Source organism: Arvicola amphibius, chromosome 11, assembly GCF_903992535.2.
Source record: "Arvicola amphibius chromosome 11, mArvAmp1.2, whole genome shotgun sequence".
Lineage (NCBI taxonomy): Eukaryota > Metazoa > Chordata > Mammalia > Rodentia > Cricetidae > Arvicola > Arvicola amphibius.
The window spans coordinates 108091072-108112210 of NC_052057.2; the positions used below are offsets into that span (position 1 = coordinate 108091072).

Sequence of the window (21139 nt, forward strand, 5' to 3'; positions counted from 1 at the left end):
ACATACCCTAAGAAGTCTTCACTTTTCTGGAGTTTTTTGTTATTGGGGGATATTTAGGGGCTGACAGACAATTAAAGAATGCGTGCTTCTTGCTAGTGTTTCCGACAGTGAGCCGCTGTACAGACTCCGTATTTGTAACAGTAGAATATGAAGAACCACACTCAGAGATGTGCCCCAGAGACGAGAATACGGAGATGCAAAGAGTAGATCTCCCCTCCAACCCCTCTGCTCTGCTCAGAAAGGTGGGTGAGGGTGGAGGAAGGAGCAAGTAGCCCTGAGCCACAGCTAGTGGCAGTACAGGTGGACTCAAATAGGAACACTGGGTTTTGGTTTATCTACTCGAGGTAAACTCACATTTAAAATGAGTCTCATAATAACTTAGTTAATAAAACAAAATCATCATGGGCTTTTAGACCAGAATAAACCTTATGTAGGTCAACCTGAATATTTTTTTGAAGCCAAAAGTCCCTCCTTATTTTATTATAAGGCAAAATTAAAAGCTAATCATTGATATAGGTGGCATATCCATGGACTAAATTTCAATGTCTAGTAGCCATCTCTCAACACTTCCTTACACTTTGTTTTTACAAGAATTCTGAAGCCTACTGAGGTTGTAAGTGGCATTTGGCCACACCCAGAACAGGTCCCCATCCCTGGAAATTTAGAGGTGGATTAAGCTGGAACCCGAAGCTTATAGCTCTTGTACAAAGATGCACTAGCAGTCTTGCTGGGGGCTCTTCCAAGTGTGCCAGGGTGTAAGTCCAAGGTCAACTGGGGAATAGATGTTGAAAAGTCACATTTTCCTACCTGTTACTACAGATCAACTGGGGAATAGATGTTGAAAAATCATGTCTTCCTACCTGTTACTACAGATTTGGTGCTGATGGATCCTGGCAATTTGTGGCAAGAAGCTTTCCTGTTCTTCTCTTAAAAGGACATGAAGTATGATCCCACTGAAGGGCCAGTCACTCCTTAGAAGGGGTGTTTGTGAGAATTCATGTCAAGAGGTAGAAATGGAGGCTGAGAGTGGTGGCACCCTCCCTTAATCCCAGCACTCCAGAGACAGAGGCAGAAGGATCCCTTTGGGTCTGAGGCCAGCCTGGTCTGCATAGTGAGTTCCAGGACAGCAAGGACTATAGAGACCTTATCTTAAAGACAGAGTGGGGAGTAGGGAAGGAGAGAAGGAGGGATTGGGGCAGTGTTGATAACCAAGCAACGTAAAGTATAAAGTTGAACGGTAATGCACCCATGCAATTGAAGCCACATGTAAGACTACACCTTCTCTTACAACTTGACACCATTCCAGTGTGAAGAGACCACAAATGCATAATGACATATTTTCAGAAGTATAAAATGATCAGAGCCTCTTAGAAAGTAAATTTACATCCACGTTTATTAGCTAAGGATGTATTTGCCTATCAGTGCAGCTCCCGGAGGAATCTGATGTCTTGTGGTCGGTCGGTTTGCCAAGCTGTTTCTGGACCGGGCTGTTGCTCGTCAGTTGTGGTGTGCAGTGACTGCACAGGGTGTTCAGCGTACTCAGCGGCATCATCTGTCGCTAGAGTTCTCCTAGGCCCAGCCCATCTGGCTTCAGATTGTCCACTCAAAAATTCGTACAACCCAGTTCATTTGAGCGTCTCTATTGAGTGTTATTACCCACGTTCTGATTGTTTCGAGTTTGGAAGGCTTGGGATTCTGTCGAAATGAAATGTGTTTAGAATCACTGACTTTTCAGAGTTATGAGGCTCTATCCCAGCTCCTGTCTAAACAAACCCTGGAGCCCTCAAAACCACAGTTCTGTCCCTTAGTGAGCGGAGCTTAACCTCCGTCCAAGTAACCCGTTCCATCTCCAGTTGGTTCTCTTAGAACACCTCCCCTGATAGAGCTATCATTTTTCTACCTCCTCTTCCACCTTTTGGTCCTTGTTCTGCACCTGATACCCCTTTATGACACCACATAATCTCTTGGTTGCTTTGACAAAACTTCTACCACCCTCCCCTCTCTCCCCCAAACATTGCCTCAGGTCTTCTAAACATGCAATACTCAGAGCCCTCCAGGATACTCTGGGGTAGACCAAGATTCTCTGTCAAAGCGTGATGCCACAGGCTGTAGTCCCAGTGTGTGGGTCGCCATTGCCTTTCAGCTTCCCTGTTCAAAGCAAAGCCTCAGCGTTGTTATTACGGGGACCCCACTCAGCACCGCGGTCAGTTCCATGACAGGCAATGTGTCTGAATGCTTTTATCGGAAACATGTCATCTGTTCCCCTCAATTGCATCCATGCATTTCACATAGAAGAGCCTTCAGAATGTTCTTGTTTGGGTGGGGATACATGTGTGCAGGTACACACATGTGGACAGCTGTGACAAGAAGGCAGAAATCTAGTTATATGTCTTCTTCAGTCATTCTCTGTCTGTTTGACATGGTTTCTTGCAAAACCTAGTAGTCATTCATTGAGCCAGACGGACTGACTCACAAACCCCAGAGATCCTCCTTCCTCAGTGTCCCCAGCACTAGGATCAGAGGCACACACTGCCATTCCTACTTTGTACTGTTAATCCCGGGATCCAGACTTAGGTCCTCGTGCTCGTGAAACCGCCACTTTACTCACTGAGCCACTTCCCCAGCCCCCACTCGGCGCTTTTATTCCTTCCTCTCAAAAGAGAAAAATAAGAGGGAGCTATGTGTCTGTCTGCCCTTTGTAAGTCTGACATGACCACTAACCGTTCCTCTGGGCAAGTCATCTCCCTTGAGGGTTGAGTTTTCCAGAGCCGCAGCAGGAAGGAGAGAAGAGAACGGTGTCATGATTTGACAACTAGGCCTCTAGTATTCTTTCTCATTTCCAACCCAGAAGCCCTGGTGTTTGCATGTTGTGTTTCTGCATCAGATTTAAATCAAGGGTTTAACAGTTGTGAAAGCAGAAAAACTCTTTCTCTATTGCTAGGGGTTTTGCAGTTCTTGATTTATGGTACCTCACAACCTTGCTTTTCTTCATGGTTGATTTCCACCTCAGCTATGAATGGCAGGCCTTAGTTTTCTTCATTTTAGGGATAAAAGCATTAGAGGTTGCAGCCAAAGTCAGGGCACTAAGGTTACATGCACCACTGAAGATCTCTTGGTTCTTGGCAACCTTAAATCAACACCCACGGGTATCGTCAGTCATCGAGATCTGATGACTGTCCCCGCACCCAGAGCACATGTTTCTATCTGTCCCCAGAAACACATCTTTGTCATCTACACATACTTTATCTCCAATGTTAGCTCATCTTTCCAGAGACTTTAATTAAAACAAAAATGAGCTTACACTGATCGTTTTTTGTGATACTAGCACATGGTTGCCTCTGGGTTTTGAAAACTGTCTCTGAGTTAAGTTATCCTGAGCATTACCCTCCTACGGAATCTAGCATCTCCCCTTTCTAAAAATCAAAATTCTGAGTGCCAACCTCCAGCATATTCTAAGATGCTCAGAATTCTTGAGGTAAAGCCATTGGGGAAGGGAGTTGAGACCCTGTGTTCAAAACTTAGAGCAGCCATAGTCCCAGGTGTTGGACGACTTTCGAGACTTGATCCACTAGAACCATGTGGTTCCTCCACAATGCTCTTCTTGGAACTATCCAGCCTGGCTTGCTTTTCTTAACCAGAAAGGGGCAAAACCAGAGATTAAAAAAAATCTTGATTTGTCTTTGCTACCCATCAACATCACACATCTGTTAATATCTATTTATTTTTTAATTGTTTGGATTATTTTAATTGATATAGAATAATTGTGTATACTTATGGACTAAAAGGTGATAATTCAGGATAGATATTAAATATGTAATAATCAAATCAGGAATATCAATATTTTCATCCTTCTATAAACATTGACCATTTTTTTCATGTTGGGAACCTTTGAATTCCTTCCTTCCATTACTTCATAAAGAACAACAAATTGTTGTAGACTGTCATTTGCATTATCTGCTTGCTAATTATTCATTTAACTATTTACATGCCGCTATAAGTTATAAACACCCGACTGTGCTGTAGAATACTAAGGTCTTTGGGGAAAATAATTGGGTCAAGGAACATTTTTCATTCCTGGTTTTGGAGTAAGAGATTGACCTTTGAGATGAGAAGGAAAAGCCTCTCTGAATTAATTCTCTCGCTTTTATTTTTGATATTACAATGGTCAATCTCACATGCCCAACCTCAAGAGAAGGTGTGAACATAACCATATGCTCAGAGGGTTAAGACCACATAATAGGTTTATTTGCTCAGTGAGAGCCATGTGCATGATTTGCCTGTGCGAGGTGACAATGCTGGCTACTAGGGAATCAAGAAGATGGCCCCAGCTCAACATCCTCCACTGCGAGTGACTGTAATGATCTGCCCACTGCTGCTCTCCTGTACACCCCCCACATCACTGGCTTGTGAGCCACCCAGGCTCCACCAACACTGTGCAAATGAGGAATGGTGAGGCCCAATGATGGGTGTGAGCTGGGACCATGTTTAGATACGCTGTCTTTCTGTATCCTTGGGCACCTCCCACCAAACTGGCGAATGGCAGCAAGGCATGTGTTTCTACGTACACATGAACCTCGGCCACTCCCCCCATCTTCTGTGACCTCTGAGAGACAAAGGAAGTAAGCTAGGAGTTCAAGCTTGAATCAAGGGGGTTGCACCGTGATGGACTTTTCCATCCCCTTGGGTCTTATTTGGGCTGATTCTGAAGTGGGATCCTGCTGGTTGTTCCTCCTCTTTCTTGTGTCAGCTGCTCTTATTCTCTGTTATAGGCAGCTTATACCTTTACCGTTGCTTTCTGTTTCAGAGCTAAGGGGAAGCCTAGAAATGAGTCTGAACCAGAACTAAGTATTATCCACTGCTCAGACCCCTCTCTCCAGGCTGCCCAAAGCCCTAGGCCATCACATAGGTTTCTGTCATTTCAGTGTTGGGGACAAGAACTAAAGCTCCAAATCAAAGCACCAAAATAGGCCCTCATTTGTGTTCCTTTAGAAAATCAATTCATGTTGACCCTTAATCTTTATCAATAAAATGACCCACTACCCAGCTGTCTTGCTGAATTAGTGAAAGACGCACAACTGTTCCACGTGCCCCACTCCTGCTCATGCCAATGTACAAGGTTTGAAAATCAACATCTGAATATCTCTCACACTAAAAGTGTGCTTCCCGATTCTAAGCAGCCTCTCAAGGCAGCTTTCGTTAAGTGGTCTTGAATCTCATGTCCCTCACCTACCAGGTCCTTTTTCTGGAAACCGTGGAAAGCCTTTCGCCAGCTCCATCTCATGTCCACGGGGCTCTTACACAGTCCTGGAGGGGTTCCTGGCCATGAAAGCTCTTTTCTCGTTTCCCCTCTTTTGAGTCTCACCTCTGCACAGACTGCAGAAGCCCTTCATGTGGGGAGGCCTAAGGACTGTCAGGCCAGCTGGAGGTCCTTCGTGTAGCGAGAGGTAAAGGCATGCTGGAAGGGAAAGACTTTGGCTATAAACTTCTTGGCACAGTGTGTTTTAAAATTGTATACACTGAAAACAAAATGCTCTCAGGCATGATGGCACAAGCCTGCAATCCCAAGACTGGAGAGGTTGAGGCAGATGATTGAGAGTTCAAGGCTTGCCTGGGCAAGTGAGTATGACTGTGTAACCCTAGCATTTTTGGGAGGTACATGCAAGAGGTTCAAGAGTTCAAGGTCATTCTGGACCTTGTAGTAGGTTTGAGGACAGCCTAGACTGTATGAGACTATGTCATAAAATGACAGCTGCAGGCATAGCTGAATGGTAGAACATTTGCCTCATGTGCAAAAAGCTTAGCTCAATCCTGGGTGCCCTAGAACAGTTACTCCTTTTGCAAACAAACCAACCAAAACAAAACAAAAAAATCCCCCAAAAGTCACGAGTAACCTCATGGCTCAAGAGGGAAAAGGATGGCAAGTTTGAGGCAAAATGGGCTGTACAGCAAGACCCTGCCAAAAAAAAAAAAAAAAAAAAAAAAAAAAAAAAAAAAAAAAAAAAAAAAAAAAAACCCGACTGGGGCTGAACCTGAACCTGTAACCCAGTGATGGAACACAAGCATAGCATGCATAGGTCCAATCCCAACACTAGTGAAAAGGGGGATAAAACCGAAGTGATTGCATCCTGCTGGCTCATCGCTACCATCATTCAGTTTGGTGTGTGACTGTTTAAGAATACAAGTAAAATATGAATCTCACTCATTAAAAACACCAAGGTAAGCATTCCTCCCTCCTGCATAGCTTTCTGGGCGTTTAACTGACATTTCCATGTTACCATCCAGGCGGACTAAGCATTGCCTTTGATTGTCTTTGATCAGGTCTGAGACTCTCAGTCAGTCATCCTAGGTACCCTTTACCAAAGAAGAGTAAATGCAGAAAGAAATTGGGACCACATCCCCAATGAATCACTAAAAAAAGAAAGAAAAAAATCTCTGTGCTTCCTTTTGAAGCTTCCTTTTTACCTAGAAGAATAAAGTACTTGTGTAATATTGTATTTTATAACACAAACCTAAGTCATAACATACATAAAGTATTCTGTGCTCAATTCTAGAAACATTGAACTGACCATGTACAGTACATACTTATAAATATGCATATACATACACCCCTAATGGAACTCTGTTCACATGTGGTTCTGTCACCGTATCGTGTCACATTAATAACATTTAAAATGACACACAAGAAATAAAAAAGAATTCAGAGGCCAGTGTGGTGGCTCATGCCTGTAATTCCAGTCCTTCAGAGGGTGAGGCTGGAAAGCAAACTTGAAGCCAGCTTGAGCATCACACGGATTTTGACAAAGGCATTTGAGGTTGGCTCTCCTACCTGCTTGCTAACTCTCTTCTCCACTCAACAGGAGCCCTTGGGTTCCATCATCTGCTTTTCTCTCTTCCCACTACTCCAGCTTCATCACCACCTCTCTGCACTCCACCCAGATGTTACCTTCTTTCCCACTGAATTCTTTCTTCCTTCTGCCGTGGACCCACATCACCTTTCCAGAGGAGAACTGCTCACCCCCACCCCATCCTCATCCCACCCCTGCCACCCTCTAGTTCCGGGAGCAGGCAGAGGTGAAAGGAGGCTGGGTGCAGAGTGATGGGGAAGGAGCACTGATGGGGAAGGAGCAATGATGAGGAAGGAGCAATGATGGACCAACTAGGCGGGTTTTCTGGGCAGAGAGATGGACACCTCAAAACATCCCTGTTAATTGTCTGTATTTTGTCACACCAACATAGAAATATTTTGCTCCATGCTCTGTACTGATGACAGGTTAATATATCATATTGCTCACATGTCATTGGCAGTTTGGGAGATAATTCAATATTCTACCTACCACCATCAATCATTGTGTTAATAGTGGTAAAATATATCTTAATCCAAATATGAATTCTTACTTTAATTGTAATATTTTTAAAACAAGCTTTGGAGTTCATATTCAATCATAAATAACCATTTTCTTTTTCTGATCACATGCTGTATGGAAAATCAGGAAATCACCCAGATAAATATCATTTTTATATCAGTCTTTGTGTGTGAACCCGTGTACCCCTGTCACAAATAATGGCTGGCTTCCCATAGTGTCACTTGAAAAAAAATCATTTTCTATGTGCCAAGCAGCTAAAACGTTCGACATGGATGTCGTGAAAAGAAGTCATTGGGTTTTCCTTCTGAACCATTAGCTCACTGTCCACCTTGAAAGACTGTATCTTAGCATGCAAGTGGCTGGAACAATGTTATTGCTGATTTCTTAAACTGTGGCAAGCATTAAGTGTGAACCTTTCTTTGGTGTTTTATTATACGAAATATTTGACTGGTGAAGACCATTTAGTTACATTTACTTGTTCAATGTGTATATCAGGTTCCTTCTATAGAAACGGTTCTGGGATAGGAGCTGGCGGTGGAAGATCACACAAAGATGATAGACAAGGAACTAAAAAAAAAAAATCCATGAACCTGATAAATCATCCCTACAAATACTAGTAGTGGTGCACACTACAGTCTGAGCATGTGGGGAGATTTGGGGTTCAGAGCCACTCTGGACTATACAATCACACCACTGGGTAGAAATTGTCCAGTTTAGAAAGCGTCCAGGAAGTCTTAAGAAGAACAGGGTGAGTTAGAGATGGGAGGTTCGAAGAAAGCATTTGGGAGAAGAGGCGGGGTTGGTCTTGACACTGATGACTGTGTTGTATGTGGATGTGTAGAAAGGGCAAAGGATTTTGCAGGTGGGAATCTTAAAATCAGAAACTACCTAGATACAGGATGGAGTGATTTGGTTTGATGTGAGAGGAAAGGAGAGAGAGGATTTGACAGCTGAAAAGAGAAACTAGGATCTTCTTAGCAGCTGGTAGATAATCAGAAAAAGGCAGGGGTTCAGGCATTGAAGAGCAGGTATGTGAGGCTCTAGGAGATTATTGGAGGAGAACTGGGAAAAGCAGGTTAGGCAGAAGAACCACAGGCCCAGGATAGTCTGGGCAGTGTTCTGAACGTAATGTGAGGGCTACGGTGGTCAACATGTGTGGGAAGTGAGGCAGACCGTGAGATGAGGCAGAAGGGAGGATGGGGACGATTCAGACAGGAGCTGGGTGCTGAGCCAGGGAGTTGGTGCTTCACACAGGCAAGAATAACGTTTCTGAGAAGAAAAATTCAGACAGGTGGAGCGTGGCTACAGGCTCAGCAGACTTCTGAAATAAACAGCCTACTCGTAAACATTTCAGACTCTGTGATCCACATAGTCCGTGTTAGCAGTCCTCCCTCTGGTATTTCCTCTCTCCTCCCTCTCTTCCCTCTCCTCCCTCTTTCCCTCCCTCCATCTCTTTTCCTCCTCCTCTCTCCATTTACTTCCTCTTCCCCTTCTATCCCTCTCTTCCCTCCCCTTCTCTCTTCTCTTCCTCTTCTTACCTTTCCTCTTCCTTATGTCTCCTTCCTTCCTTCTCTCCTTTTTTCTTTTTGAGACAGAGTCTCAGGTAGCCCACGCTGTTCTCAAACTCCCAAGGCAGTGGAGAGTGATCTTGAATTCTTAACCCTCTTGTCTCCACCTCCCAAATGACTTTTTTTTTCTTTTTATGCAACCCTCTAAAAAATATAGAAAACCGTTCTTCCTCCTGGCCATACAAAAACTGGCCCCAGCCTGCCTTTACCCTTCGGTCTATATAGTCCTCAGGACTTGAGTAGGAAAACAGAAGTCACTGCAACCTGAAACATGGCTGTTGTGCTGAACAGAGTGGTCTGGATTGGGGCCTGCTGAGAAGAGATAGTTATGAGGAAATGGATGGGAAGCCCTGAAGCAGATTCTCTCGGTGACTGGATTTGAGAGATTAGAAGGATAGTGTGGATCAGACATGGTTCAAGGATTCTGACTTAAAGACTAAGCACCTAAGTGTGGTACTTGTGTCTCCTCACACCAAGATAAGGGAAGACTTGAGAGAAGATGTGATGGTTTCTCAGCTGCTGAGCTCAGCATGTCTGGGTACTGTCTGGGTGAAGGGTGCCTGCAATCAGGTGACTCTGTGAACCTGCTACCTCATTCCATTCACATCATGTGTCTCACGGGGAGCCTCTGAGGGGATGAACACAAATGTTGGGTGTCCCAAGAGGCTGCAGGACAAGGGAGAGCACTGCTTAGGAATACCACCCAGCATTGGGATGTGAGATGGTTGGAGAGTCTGGTTCCTTGGGTACCACTCCTCCTCAGGCTAGGCAAAGGGAAAGAAGAGTCTCGTAGTGGTGAGCATCAGGCACGATACTGAGTGGAACAGAGAAAGGGAAAATATAACGGGACAGAATCATGAGCCTTAGCACTATTCAGAGAGGAGTGGGCAGAGCCTTTAATCCCAGCACTCAGGAGGCAGAGACAGGTGAATCTCTGTGAGTTCGAGGCCAGCCTGGTCTACAGAGTGAGTTCCAGGACAGCCAGAGCTGTTACACAGAGAAACCCTGTCTCAAAAAGCCGAGAGAGACAGAGAGAGGAGGGGGAGGAATGGAGGGAGAAAGAGGAGGAGGAGGAGGAGGAGGAGAAAGTGAGGAGAAAGAGGACAGAGGACCTTCTGGAGCATCATCCTCAGTTCCTGTGTTACAAGCATCATGACAGCCTGTCCTTTCAGTGGCTCCCTTTTAGAAGTTTTGCTAAGTGGCACAGATGTGCTCCATCACATGTGATTTGAAAATCACCCTTGATAATGATTCTGTGACTTCCGTATGGTGCCGCGGTCGCTGAGCCATTTGAAGGATGATGCTTTCTGTCCTACAAAGAATCCATCCTAGTGTTGCCTTATGGTAACTTTACACTCCTGCTGGAGGTCAGATAATGACTGGATTTCCTCTTAGAGCACACGGTACCAATGCTTTCCGATCCTTTCAGTTTCTGCAGAATAACTGATCATACTGTAGAGGAGGACAGCTATGTCCCGCCTGCAAAACACGTGGCATCTCCTCCGTTAATGGGTTCAAGAAAATGTAGAGAAAAATATAGACATATATTCGATGAAAGAGTTGGGAAAATGACTGTAAGCTTCTGGAACGTAGGCGCATCTTTGAAACTGTCTCTAAGCCTAGGCGGAGCTCAGTCAAGATCACATGCATGTTGCTGGCCTTCCCATTATCCTGTCCTGTTAGACCTGAAGTTTCTTACTTTAACTGTTCTCCTAATGAGTTCATTGAGATGCGGTGACTATATGCCTCTGTCTTCCCAGTGCATTAAGCTGCTGTGTGAAGAATATACACAGCTGCCTCTGTCCACACTGCACGCCTCATGCTAACACTCAGGATGCTTGGTGGTTACAATAGAAAGGGCACACATCACTTTTTTTTCTGTCTGTTTGGCAATTAACCATTCACTGGCTTTTTTTGTTGTAACATGCACTTCCTTTCTCTTGTTTTCATTCAAGCTATATACGCCATGGAAATTAATGTGGAGACAGACAAACAGACAGGAGAGACCAAGATTCTCTCTGCATCCACCATTGGCCCAGAGGGGGTCCATCAGAGAGGAGTCAAAGTCTATGATGATGGTACCAAAGTAGTTTATGAGGTGCACTCAGGAGGCACCGTGGTAGAAAACGGAGTCCACAAATTAAGCGCAAAGGACGTGGAAGAACTAATTCAGAAGGCTGGACAATCAAGCTTCAGGGGACACATGTCGGAAAGGACTGTTGTTGCGGATGGGAGCCTGGGCCATCCCAAGGAACACATGCTCTGCAAAGAAGCCAAGTTAGAAATGGTGCAGAAATCCAGGAAAGACCCCGCTTCGGGAAACCCCGGGCAGCAGGCTCAGCCCGCCAGCACGGAAGGGCCAGAGGCAAACCTGGATCAGCCCGTCACCATGATTTTTATGGGCTACCAAAACATCGAAGATGAAGAGGAGACGAAAAAGGTGCTAGGCTATGACGAAACCATCAAGGCCGAATTAGTCTTGATCGATGAAGACGACGAGAAATCGCTAAGAGAGAAGACGGTGACGGACGTGTCCACCATCGATGGGAACGCGGCCGAGCTGGTGTCCGGGAGGCCCACGTCCGACACCACAGAACCCTCATCCCCAGAAGGCAAGGAAGAGAGCCTGGCCACAGAACCAGCCCCAGGTACCCAAAAGAAAAAGCGCTGTCAATGCTGTGTTGTCATGTGACCACTTCTTTCTCCTTCCCTTTCTTCCGGGCAGCCTCTCTACTCTCCAACTCTTAAATAGAGCCCACTGTACCACTAACTGCGATACTGTGAACTGGAAGCAAACACCTGCCTTGCCTCACAGTTGGATTTGCTTTGATCTCTCACTCACATCTTTCCTTCTCACTTGGGAAACAACGTGCATGTGTGTGCTTCATTTTTTTTTTCTCCCCAAGAACTTACTTTCTCCTCTAAGTCTTTCCTTGTGTCTTCAAGAGTGAATCAGTGCGGTACTGCTCTGTTGGAGTGGACTCTTCACAGTGACTGGTTAGCTAACAGCCTTAATTGACTTGACTGGACTCAAACCCGTTGGCACCGGGGGTTTTCATTTTGGCGTGTGCTCCTCTAACATAGACACACACACAAACACAGACACACACACAAACACACACACACACACACACACACACACTGCCTCTCACCTGCCTCTTTTGCCGTGTGGATCTTTGTTTTTATATCTTGTGTAGCAAAATGCGGTGGGCTCTAGCCGGTTGCTAGCGTAGCCAAAAGCGGACCTACCCTCATCTGGCTGTTCTAGGATGACATGTTTTCTTTGCTGCCTTACAGAAGCTTCCAGACTACAGTGTTGTGTTTTCCTTCTGTTAAAACTGAAGCAAAGTTGACTCAAAAGCAAAGAACCCAGCGCCTGTCCCAGCTAAAGTGTAGGGACTGATTTCTCCCCTGCCAATCAGCAGCTCTTTCTCTTCCTGTGGCTTGCCCAGTGAACCCTTTGTACAGGTTTTTCTAAGGACCTCAGGCCACCATGGTTTTCAGCATCTGTAGTGCTCACCAATCCATAAGCCTTTTTTCCATACTCCCCCAAAATGTAAAGTTTTATATTGTTTTTTTTTTTTCATGGATATTTTCTGATTGAATTCATCTATTTTCAAAGAGGGGATCATTTTGAGAAGTCTCTCTGCAGTGACCATATTTCTTAAAACAGTCTTTCTGACCAACGGGGGCTGCCATTACACCCCTACCGTATCCAGGATGGTGCTGTACGCATTAGCGGTTTGTCTCCCCAGCCCAGCTGATTAGTCTCACATCTGTGCTTTTTAAAAATTACTTCGTTATGTCCCCCATGGGTAAGAGAATGCTTTAGGTAACTTCAATGTGTAGTTTTCTCCACTCTTCGAAAAAAAAATATCCAAACAGTGGTGGCACATAAGGAGGATCTCTGTGAGTTCAAGGCCAGCCTGGTCCACAGAGTGAGTTCCAGGACAGTTAGGGTTATGCAGAGAAACCATGTCTCAACAACAAAAAAATTAAATAAATAAAATAAAATAAAACAACAGAGGTTTTTCAATGTCAAAAATGTTGAAAGAGGAAGAAAGATCTTAAATTCTTCCACATGGTCTGACTGAGTGGCAAATTCGTAGGTTTCTTAAAGCTTTGTTTCTTCAATATCTGAGAATTCTAAAATATCAAGGATTTTTTTTAACCTAAAACATGATGAACAGCCCTTGAACTACATTGTTAGCATCATCCCAACCTGGACAGCTATGTGTTTAGTGGAACCAAAGGGAAGGAATTTAGAAAGAACCGTAGTCCAGGAATAAAGTGAAGTGGTGATGTGTTCATTGATTTTAAATTAGAGATAACTTTATTTACCCAGACATTCATGATATCGTCACAAATCAATACCAGAATCATGTATGTTCCCATGGAATATAGCCTCAAGAACCATATACTTGATCTCCCACATCAAGTCTCAACATATCTGAAAAATAGCTCAGAAAAAATTTTAAGGAAGCCTGGAGAATCACAGTACAGAACCAACTAAATTTGTTTAATTTAGCTTCTCTGAGGACAAATCTGTTATTTTGTCCATTTCTTGGTTTAAAGTTATATTTATTACGATTACAGAGAAAGACATTTTTATCTTTTTTTCTCAAGTCATTTCATTTTTACTGAGCACATGAGTCATTTTTAATCTTTAATATGTAAGCAGGAAAAATTAAAGGAAGGAAGAGCAAAGGAGTGAACTAAGCTTCTCAGATTGTCCCCTCCATGGTTTCCCTGAGGGAACTGAAGAATTCTCCCTGGGTCTGGACTTTGCGAGCACAGCTGCGGTAGAACGCAGCGACTCTGTGGTCTGGAAGCCTGGTTCCGGGGCCACAGCCCTTTTCCTCCACAGGTGGTTAAATAGCACACATGCCTGGACTAAAACGCCATGTGGACAAACCCATTTCCACAACAGGAGAGACTAGTCCCCATGGCTTCAGACAATCTGCCATTTTAAGAGTTCATTTGGGAGATTTACAATCTAAAGATTTCCTCTGCCTAATCTCTTTCACTTTCCTGGGGGATTTGGACTGCTCAATGTGAGGTTTCAGAAGCACAGTGAGGGAGTGGATGGCAGAGCTCAGAACCTTCTGGGCTTGATCTTTGGAACTTCGTAAGAAAACTACTTGTCTATGAAGACAGCAGTCTGTACCTCCCACTCTTCATAAGATCTCAAGGACCAAGGATAGTCTGCCATCATCTGTTGGTCATTATTATTATGAGCAAGTGACTGGCAAACTGTGAGTTAGGATTTGCTCTAACGTTTTGTTGTTAAAAAATATCATGTAATTGAAGTAAGACATAGTGCCCTCATTAAAATTACTTGTGGCTGCAGTAAATGAAAGTATGTTTGAATATGGCAGATGTTTGCATACCATTCCAGTCTCTGTGAGGGATTCAGGCTCAGCGAATCCTCAATCAGCCCATCTACAGCATCAAGTTATGGCCTTGATGATGAAAATGTTAAACAGGATTGTAATTGTGACTCTGCCATTCCCATCACTATTGACAGTGTCTGTCTGACTGTTCCCGCTCCCCCCAATCTGTGGTATTACCCCTTCTAGAAGCAAAGTATGTGGTTGTGTGGTTGCCTAACCAGAGTAAAGAATCCATGATGATATTGCCAAACCACAATCTTGTTTTGAGCTAATGTTAGTTAGGCTGTTCATTAAAATATAACTCATTTCCACCCAACCTAGTGGAGCACACCTTTCATCCCAACATTAGAGAGGCAGAGGCAGGAGATCCCTGTGAGTCTGGGGTCAGCCTGATCTATAGAGTAAGTCCAGGCTAACCAGGGTTACATAGTGAGACCCTGCCTCAAAAACAAAACAATAAAAAAGACAAAAATGTACAGAAACACATATGTGTGTATAATATATATGTGTATATATATTATTTAATCAGTTCCCTTTTAAATAAAAGAGACAAAAAGGAGGAAAGGGATATTGTTTATTTTTATTTTAATGGTATTTAATTAGACCCTTTGACAGTTGCGATGGCCAAGTCTGGCCCTACATCTATATCTAAAGAATCTTCATAACTTGAACGTTCTTGACATCTTTTTCTTAGGGCATTCTTTTTAAAAAACTTTTGCACACAAGTGTATTATTTTCCTTATGTAACAACAAAAAACAAATTGCCTCTCAGATGGTTGGCTGGTATCCAGTGATGCCACTTATCGTCGGCAGTGTCCAGGAAAGGGCCAAAAATTCCCTTCTGTGTTGAATGCGTGGGTAGAGAGCTTCACAGGGATACGGTATCATCTCTGGGACAAAACTCTGGAGGCAAACTCCTTCACTTCCTGAAGAAGTTTCTTTTCAGGAACCACAGAACATTCCTGGAAGCTATAAATTACTTAATGCCAGAATCAGTGGTTATCAGAAACGCGAAGAACAGAGTGAGGTAGTTGATGGAGGTGAAATGTGGAAGTACTTGCCTTGGCCCTTCCTTCTTAATGAACACTGAGCCTGTCCATTTAAAACATAGATGAAAATACAATGTACCCTGGGGACACATTTTGTTGGCATTGTCCTCACTTAAAACCTAGGCAGTGAGTCACCTCTGTTCATGGCTGTCCCACTGGAGAATTGAACCCACTGGTGTACCCTTCCCTGGTAAATGCACCCTCATCTCCGGTAATGTCAGTTTACAGTTTAAGCCATTCCAAGGTGAACAGTTTCATATTGTATTTTTGTAATACTTACATTTATAACTGAATCCATAAATTCCAAGCATTTTAAAGAGATAGGTTTCAAAACTTTATAAATAGGCACTTATTTGAAAGCGCCATGATCTCTTAACCGAGGTGTATTGATTTGGGCAGACTGTGGAAGCATCCTTTGTTCTACTGGGTTAGTAAACACCGCAGGGGCTTTGACGCTATGGGTACATAGAAAACAGCTCAAAACAATGAGAAAAATTGGATCTTAGGTTTTTGCTGGCAGTTCACCTTCATAGCCCAGCATTTTTGTAGGGCTTACCAGGAAGACCTATTTGTATCTTGTGGGGAAAAACTAAAATCCCTCCTTAGAAGAGTGTGGTTTCTCATGGCTTCAGCAAACTTGTTAAGTCCCACTTCACTAAAACCCCATCTGGTGCTTGTTTGGATGCAGAGGGGTATAGAGATTACATCCTGAAATATTTAAAGGAAAATATCACCGGTGATCCCCCAGGGAAGTCCCCCAGCTTCATTTTCATAACTTGAGAGACCTCTGATTCCCTTCCAGTCTAGCACCAGAGGGTCAGAACTGCCACACAGAAACCTCGCTGTCTCTGTGAAAACACATAATTGAGGGACCACAGACTTTCTGCATCCGAGACGACAGCATCTGGACAGCCTTAACTTTTGTAGCAATCATACTGATGATAATAACAATAATAACAATGATTTTTTTTTCACCGCTTCCTCTTACTAAGCAGGAGAGCAAACTATCTCCTGCTGTCAGTGACTTTTGTATCTTTTGTGACGGTTTCTAAGTTTCTACAGGCTGAGGTGTGAATGGTCACTTCTTCCCCTACTGCCCCTGAATGCTCACCTAGGGTGTTAGTTATTTTGTTTGTTTGTTTTTTTTGTTTTCTGCAAGTCACTGCCTCTTTTTTTTTAAGTCTAAAGAAAAGCATCTCTCTCACCAACCTTAAAATTCTCCCTAGACTCCCGGCAACTCCTTTGACTTGAAAGAACAGAAAAGAAAAGACATACAGGGTGACCTTCTTTTCCTTTCCATGTATGGTTAATGTACTGTACAGCATATATGTTTACAGACTGTATCTGCCTTGTGATGTCCACACAATGAATGACAAAAAAAAAAAGCGTTCTGATGTGCCATTGGATATTTGCCTTAGCGCTGCTGTTTATGGTCTCCTTTTCTGTCCCGTTTAAAAAAAACAGACATCAACGGTTGTACTCCAAAGCTGCACACAACATTCTCTTCCCCACTCCAGCCCAGAGCTGTGAATTTCATTACAGGAGCTTCGGGCAGAACCCTGAAGGTGTGGCCCCAGAGGGGTTCACAGAGGCAGAGCCTGTCCCTCCCCTTCTCCTAACTGAGTGTTTCTGGTTCCCATCTGAGCCTGCAGGAACACTCTGACATTCCAGGGACAGGTCGTGGGGGGTCCAGGTCTCTTACACTGACTTTCTCCCTAGACTACCCGCTGTGAGGGACCTTCTTCGGCCCTGGGTCCAGGAGCACAGTTGGAAGCACAATTGGACTGGCTTGAAAGGGCAAGAGAGATAGATTTGCGTGGGCCCCCCCTTGAGGGCGTGTATTTACCGTAGTCTCAAGTGAGTAGCATGATATAGGTGGGGGTAAGGAGTCACTATAGAAATGGAATATTTACATTTATGTATTTTTTTAGAGAATAATATTTTTATAGTGGAATCTATATGTATCGTGGAGCTTGAGTTTGAAAACCCCCTCGACGGACTGAGTTCTTTCTCCATTCCCTTATGGTTTCTTTCTGGTGAATTCTATAGCACTAACTCAGATCTTGTGACTCAGCCTCGGCATGAAATCTAAGGTTTCCAACAGATGTGTGCTGTAAGCCTGAGCTTTCTGGGCTTGGTCCATTAGGTTGTGTTAGTTTGATGGCCCTTTGGACCACACCTTTAATAATACGTAACTGCCTTTGGGAAGGAGATGAGGTTTTTCTATGCAAGCAAAACCTAGCGGTGACCCTAGTCCAGTTCTTTCACACACTCAAGAAGTGACTGTTGCATTTATGGTTAAGGGACTGTTCCCTATGGTACATTTACATAGATGGTATAAGATGCATGAGATGATGAACTGGATAGAACCATCTATCTATACTGGTAGGGATGTCCAACCTTTTAACACTGTAACATGATGATGTCATATGAAACATTTCGGGCATTCACTATCTGGAATGCTTGCAGGATATGAGCTGCAGGTTGGTTGTGCCTGATCTATAGTCTCTACAGAAATAGAAACGCCCAACTCCCCTTTCAGGCCTTGTATCCATTGCTGAGGTTGCATTGTGCTTACAGAGATCTGTAGAAACCAGAAAGAATTTTCTCTTTATCCATAGATGGGGCTGTGAGTTTGTAGAGTTCTTGACTCTTTTGCCCAATTTTATGCTAAATTTAAGAGTCCCCATTTGTCACAGTGTGTTTTAGCTGGTACTTCATCCATGCCTGTTCCTGTAACCAGATGACAGAGCGGGTCAAACCTCAGAGTCTTCCCACCTTTCCTGTTTGACCCCTTCCCAGACAGCATCCTTCTCTGCCTCAAGAGTCCAGGATCCTTTTCCCAGCAAGGCAAGGTCATAAACGTCCCCTTCTATTTCAATAAAAATAACCCCTGTAGTTCCAGGGCAAATACTTTTAAAATCTTCATCACCAGAATCCACATCCTGCCCCCCCCCCCAAAAAAACAAGCCCAGCTCAAGCCCATGTGTTAGCCTCACTGCCATGGAGACAGCTGCAGAAAGAACTATGTAATTGCCTGAAGGTGCTACCTGGTGCTGAGGGAAAGCCAGATACTCTTGTTACCAAGGAAACCTCCTGGCTTCCAGACTGGGTGGGCAGGGCAACATCACTAGGGTTTGCAGTGGCAAAGAGGTCAGAGGTCACCAGGCCCTGTCTGATCTGTACCGTTCTGCACGTAGCTCCACTGAGTTCCATGATATCCTATTCTGACAAAGTGGGAAGAAGAGTTCTGTCCTTAGCAGGATTCTGGAACATTCTTTCTTCCTTTCAAACTCCTGGCTTAGGAGAGACAAAAATCTTAACAAGGGTTCCAGAAAATGTTGTGTCTGATGCAGCTTTTCAGTTGAATGTAGGTTGTTGACGGGATTTTCAGCTTTACCTGCTCAGTCGGGGGGGGGAGGGCGTGTGACAGGTCTGTATATACATCCATTCGTGGTTGGTTGGTCGGTGGGTGGGGGGCTGGGAGTCTGTTGTGCTTACTCTGAAGTAGACTTGCTGGGCTTAGCTGCTGTGCTCTGTAACCAGAAGTGTACTTTGACTGTTCTGTATCCTCCAGATGAAAACCAAACAACAAAAACCAACTTCAGAAAAAAATAATAATCACTGCCAGCGACACCTGATGCTGTACGTGTAGCTTCTCTCTGTTCCTCTGTACAGTATTAATAGACAATAAACTGCCTTTTCACCGCACCCCTCTCCGTGTCTGCTCCCTAATTCTTTCCGCTTCTCACATGCTCTAAATGGACTTCGGGCTTGACCACGTTGGAGGCGCCTCCAGTCACTCCCTGCAACCCAAGATGAATCTGATAGCCCTCATACTGTGGATTGTTCCAGAATCACCTGGGTGTGCCTAGGAATGATAGGAAAGCCCGATCCTTCCTACAGAGCATCGATTCCTAGAGGCAACTGTTAATCTTCAGTCTAAAGGATGTTTGCAGTGATTCTGATCCATGTATTTGGGGGCCCCTTGTAGCCTGCCTGTTCCAGCTGGTTTCCACACTAACCGAGCCAATCTCTCTTTGGCTTCTTTTTACACATCTCTTTCCACACCTGTCTTGTGGGGGTTGTTTTTCATTTTTCTTGCAAGTCCCATCAGTGGCTCAGCCGGTTATCTCTTGGGTAAACTCGGGAATCCCCTGAGGTTAAGTGAATAGTCTTTTTTTCAGTGTGCTCCCTCCCCAGACACTCCCAAAGACACACGCTACTTCTCTCGCCTGTTCACTGTATCCATCTACTTTACCTACAACAGGACTGACAAATTTTTCTATACATTAGCAGATAGGAAATATGTTTGGGCTTTGTGAACCCAGTGGTCCTTGTCAGAATTGCTTACCTCAGCTCTACCCGGCATACAAACGAGAGAATGTGGCTGGATTTTAATGAGCTAATTCACAAAGCAGGCTTCAGGCCCAGTCCGGCCTATTGATTTGTAATTTCTCCTCTTTTGGCCTAGGACAGGACCTGTCACATACTGGGTACTCAATACAGAAAAATTAAATTGTGGCATGAAAGAATAAACAAAAATGCATGTGATGCCCTTACGGAAGTGTCATAGAAAATTGTGTCCCTTGGAGGACATTAAGTAGATTAAATTAATTAAGGATGCCTATCCATTTGGATTTCAAGGTGGATTTGGGGGAAATGTCTTTATGCTTGGAAAGTAATGAAAGATGGAACTATAAAAGGCACCTTGTAGGCTATCCAATTACTGGATTGGAGCTGGTAAGAATTTCAACCAATACAAAGCAGAGGAAATGTATAGATATCGTCTCCTTCTCAAAAGTGCTCGAGATGCTGTAACTACTTGGCTCCTGTGTATCTAAGCATTCAGCCCAAGTGTTTGGAGACCCATGTGTTGTCTGAGCCATCCTATGTTGTAGGTGGTGGGGCTTTCTTTTTATTTATCTATTTATTTATTTAATCTTATTTTGTGTACATTGGTGTTTTGCCTGCATGTATGTCTGTGTGAGGGTGTCAGATCCTCTGGAACTGCAATTACAGAGAGGTGTGAGCTGTCGTGTGGGTGCTGGGAACTGAACCCAGGTCATATGAAAGAGCAACCAGTGCTCTTAACTGCTGAGCCATTTCTCCAACCCACAGCAGGGCTTTCTTTACGTTATTTCCTTGCTCTTAACTGCTGAGCCATTTCTCCAACCCACAGCAGGGCTTTCTTTACGTTATTTCCTTGATGGAAAAAATATTATAATGTCAGTTGGGCAGTGGTAGCACACAGCTTTAATCCCAGCATTTGGGAGGCAGAGGCTGACAGATCTCTGTGAGTTGGAGGCGGGTTTGGTCTAAGAGTAAGTTCTAGGACAACCAGATCTACACAGAGAAACCTTGTCTCAAAACAAGCAACAACAAAAAATTATAATGTGAAACTTGTAGGTTTGGACTACAGCCAGGTTACAGTAACCCTGTAACCCACAGCTCTGGGACATTCCAATAAGAGAAAATATCAGCACTCTGGCAAGGAATCCAGTTCAGCATCCTCAAGGTTGATGGGAAGGGGGAATCCCCCTTGGGAGGGTAGGATTTTCTTTAATCCACCAACCCTGTGAGGCTGACATTATCGTTGTTAGGGACATACTAAGTACTCTACCCACATAGCAGTGCAAAACATTGATCAGGAGTTGCAGGAGACAAGTTCTGCGTTCAACCTCTCACTTCAAACCTGTTCTGAAGGCTTTCTTGTCACAGAAGTGGGGTGAGGATGACCATGAAATCGGGTGCAGAAAGACTGG

At 44.1% G+C, this 21139-nt stretch overlaps 1 protein-coding gene across 4 annotated transcripts in view; it reads left to right on the forward strand.

The window, feature by feature from the left end:
• Palm2akap2 (PALM2 and AKAP2 fusion) overlaps window positions 1–21139 on the forward strand; it is a 437218-nt gene that overhangs the window by 249798 nt on the left and 166281 nt on the right. For 2 of the 4 annotated variants that reach the window (XM_038347003.2, XM_038347004.2), the window contains exon 6: window positions 10888–11580. The exons of 1 other annotated variant lie outside the window; for it this stretch is intronic. In XM_038347003.2, the coding sequence (XP_038202931.1) occupies window positions 10888–11580 (693 nt within the window). Of the gene's footprint in view, window positions 1–10887; window positions 12475–21139 lie in introns of those variants that run through there. One more of the 4 variants, XM_038347008.1, reaches the window with a different exon arrangement.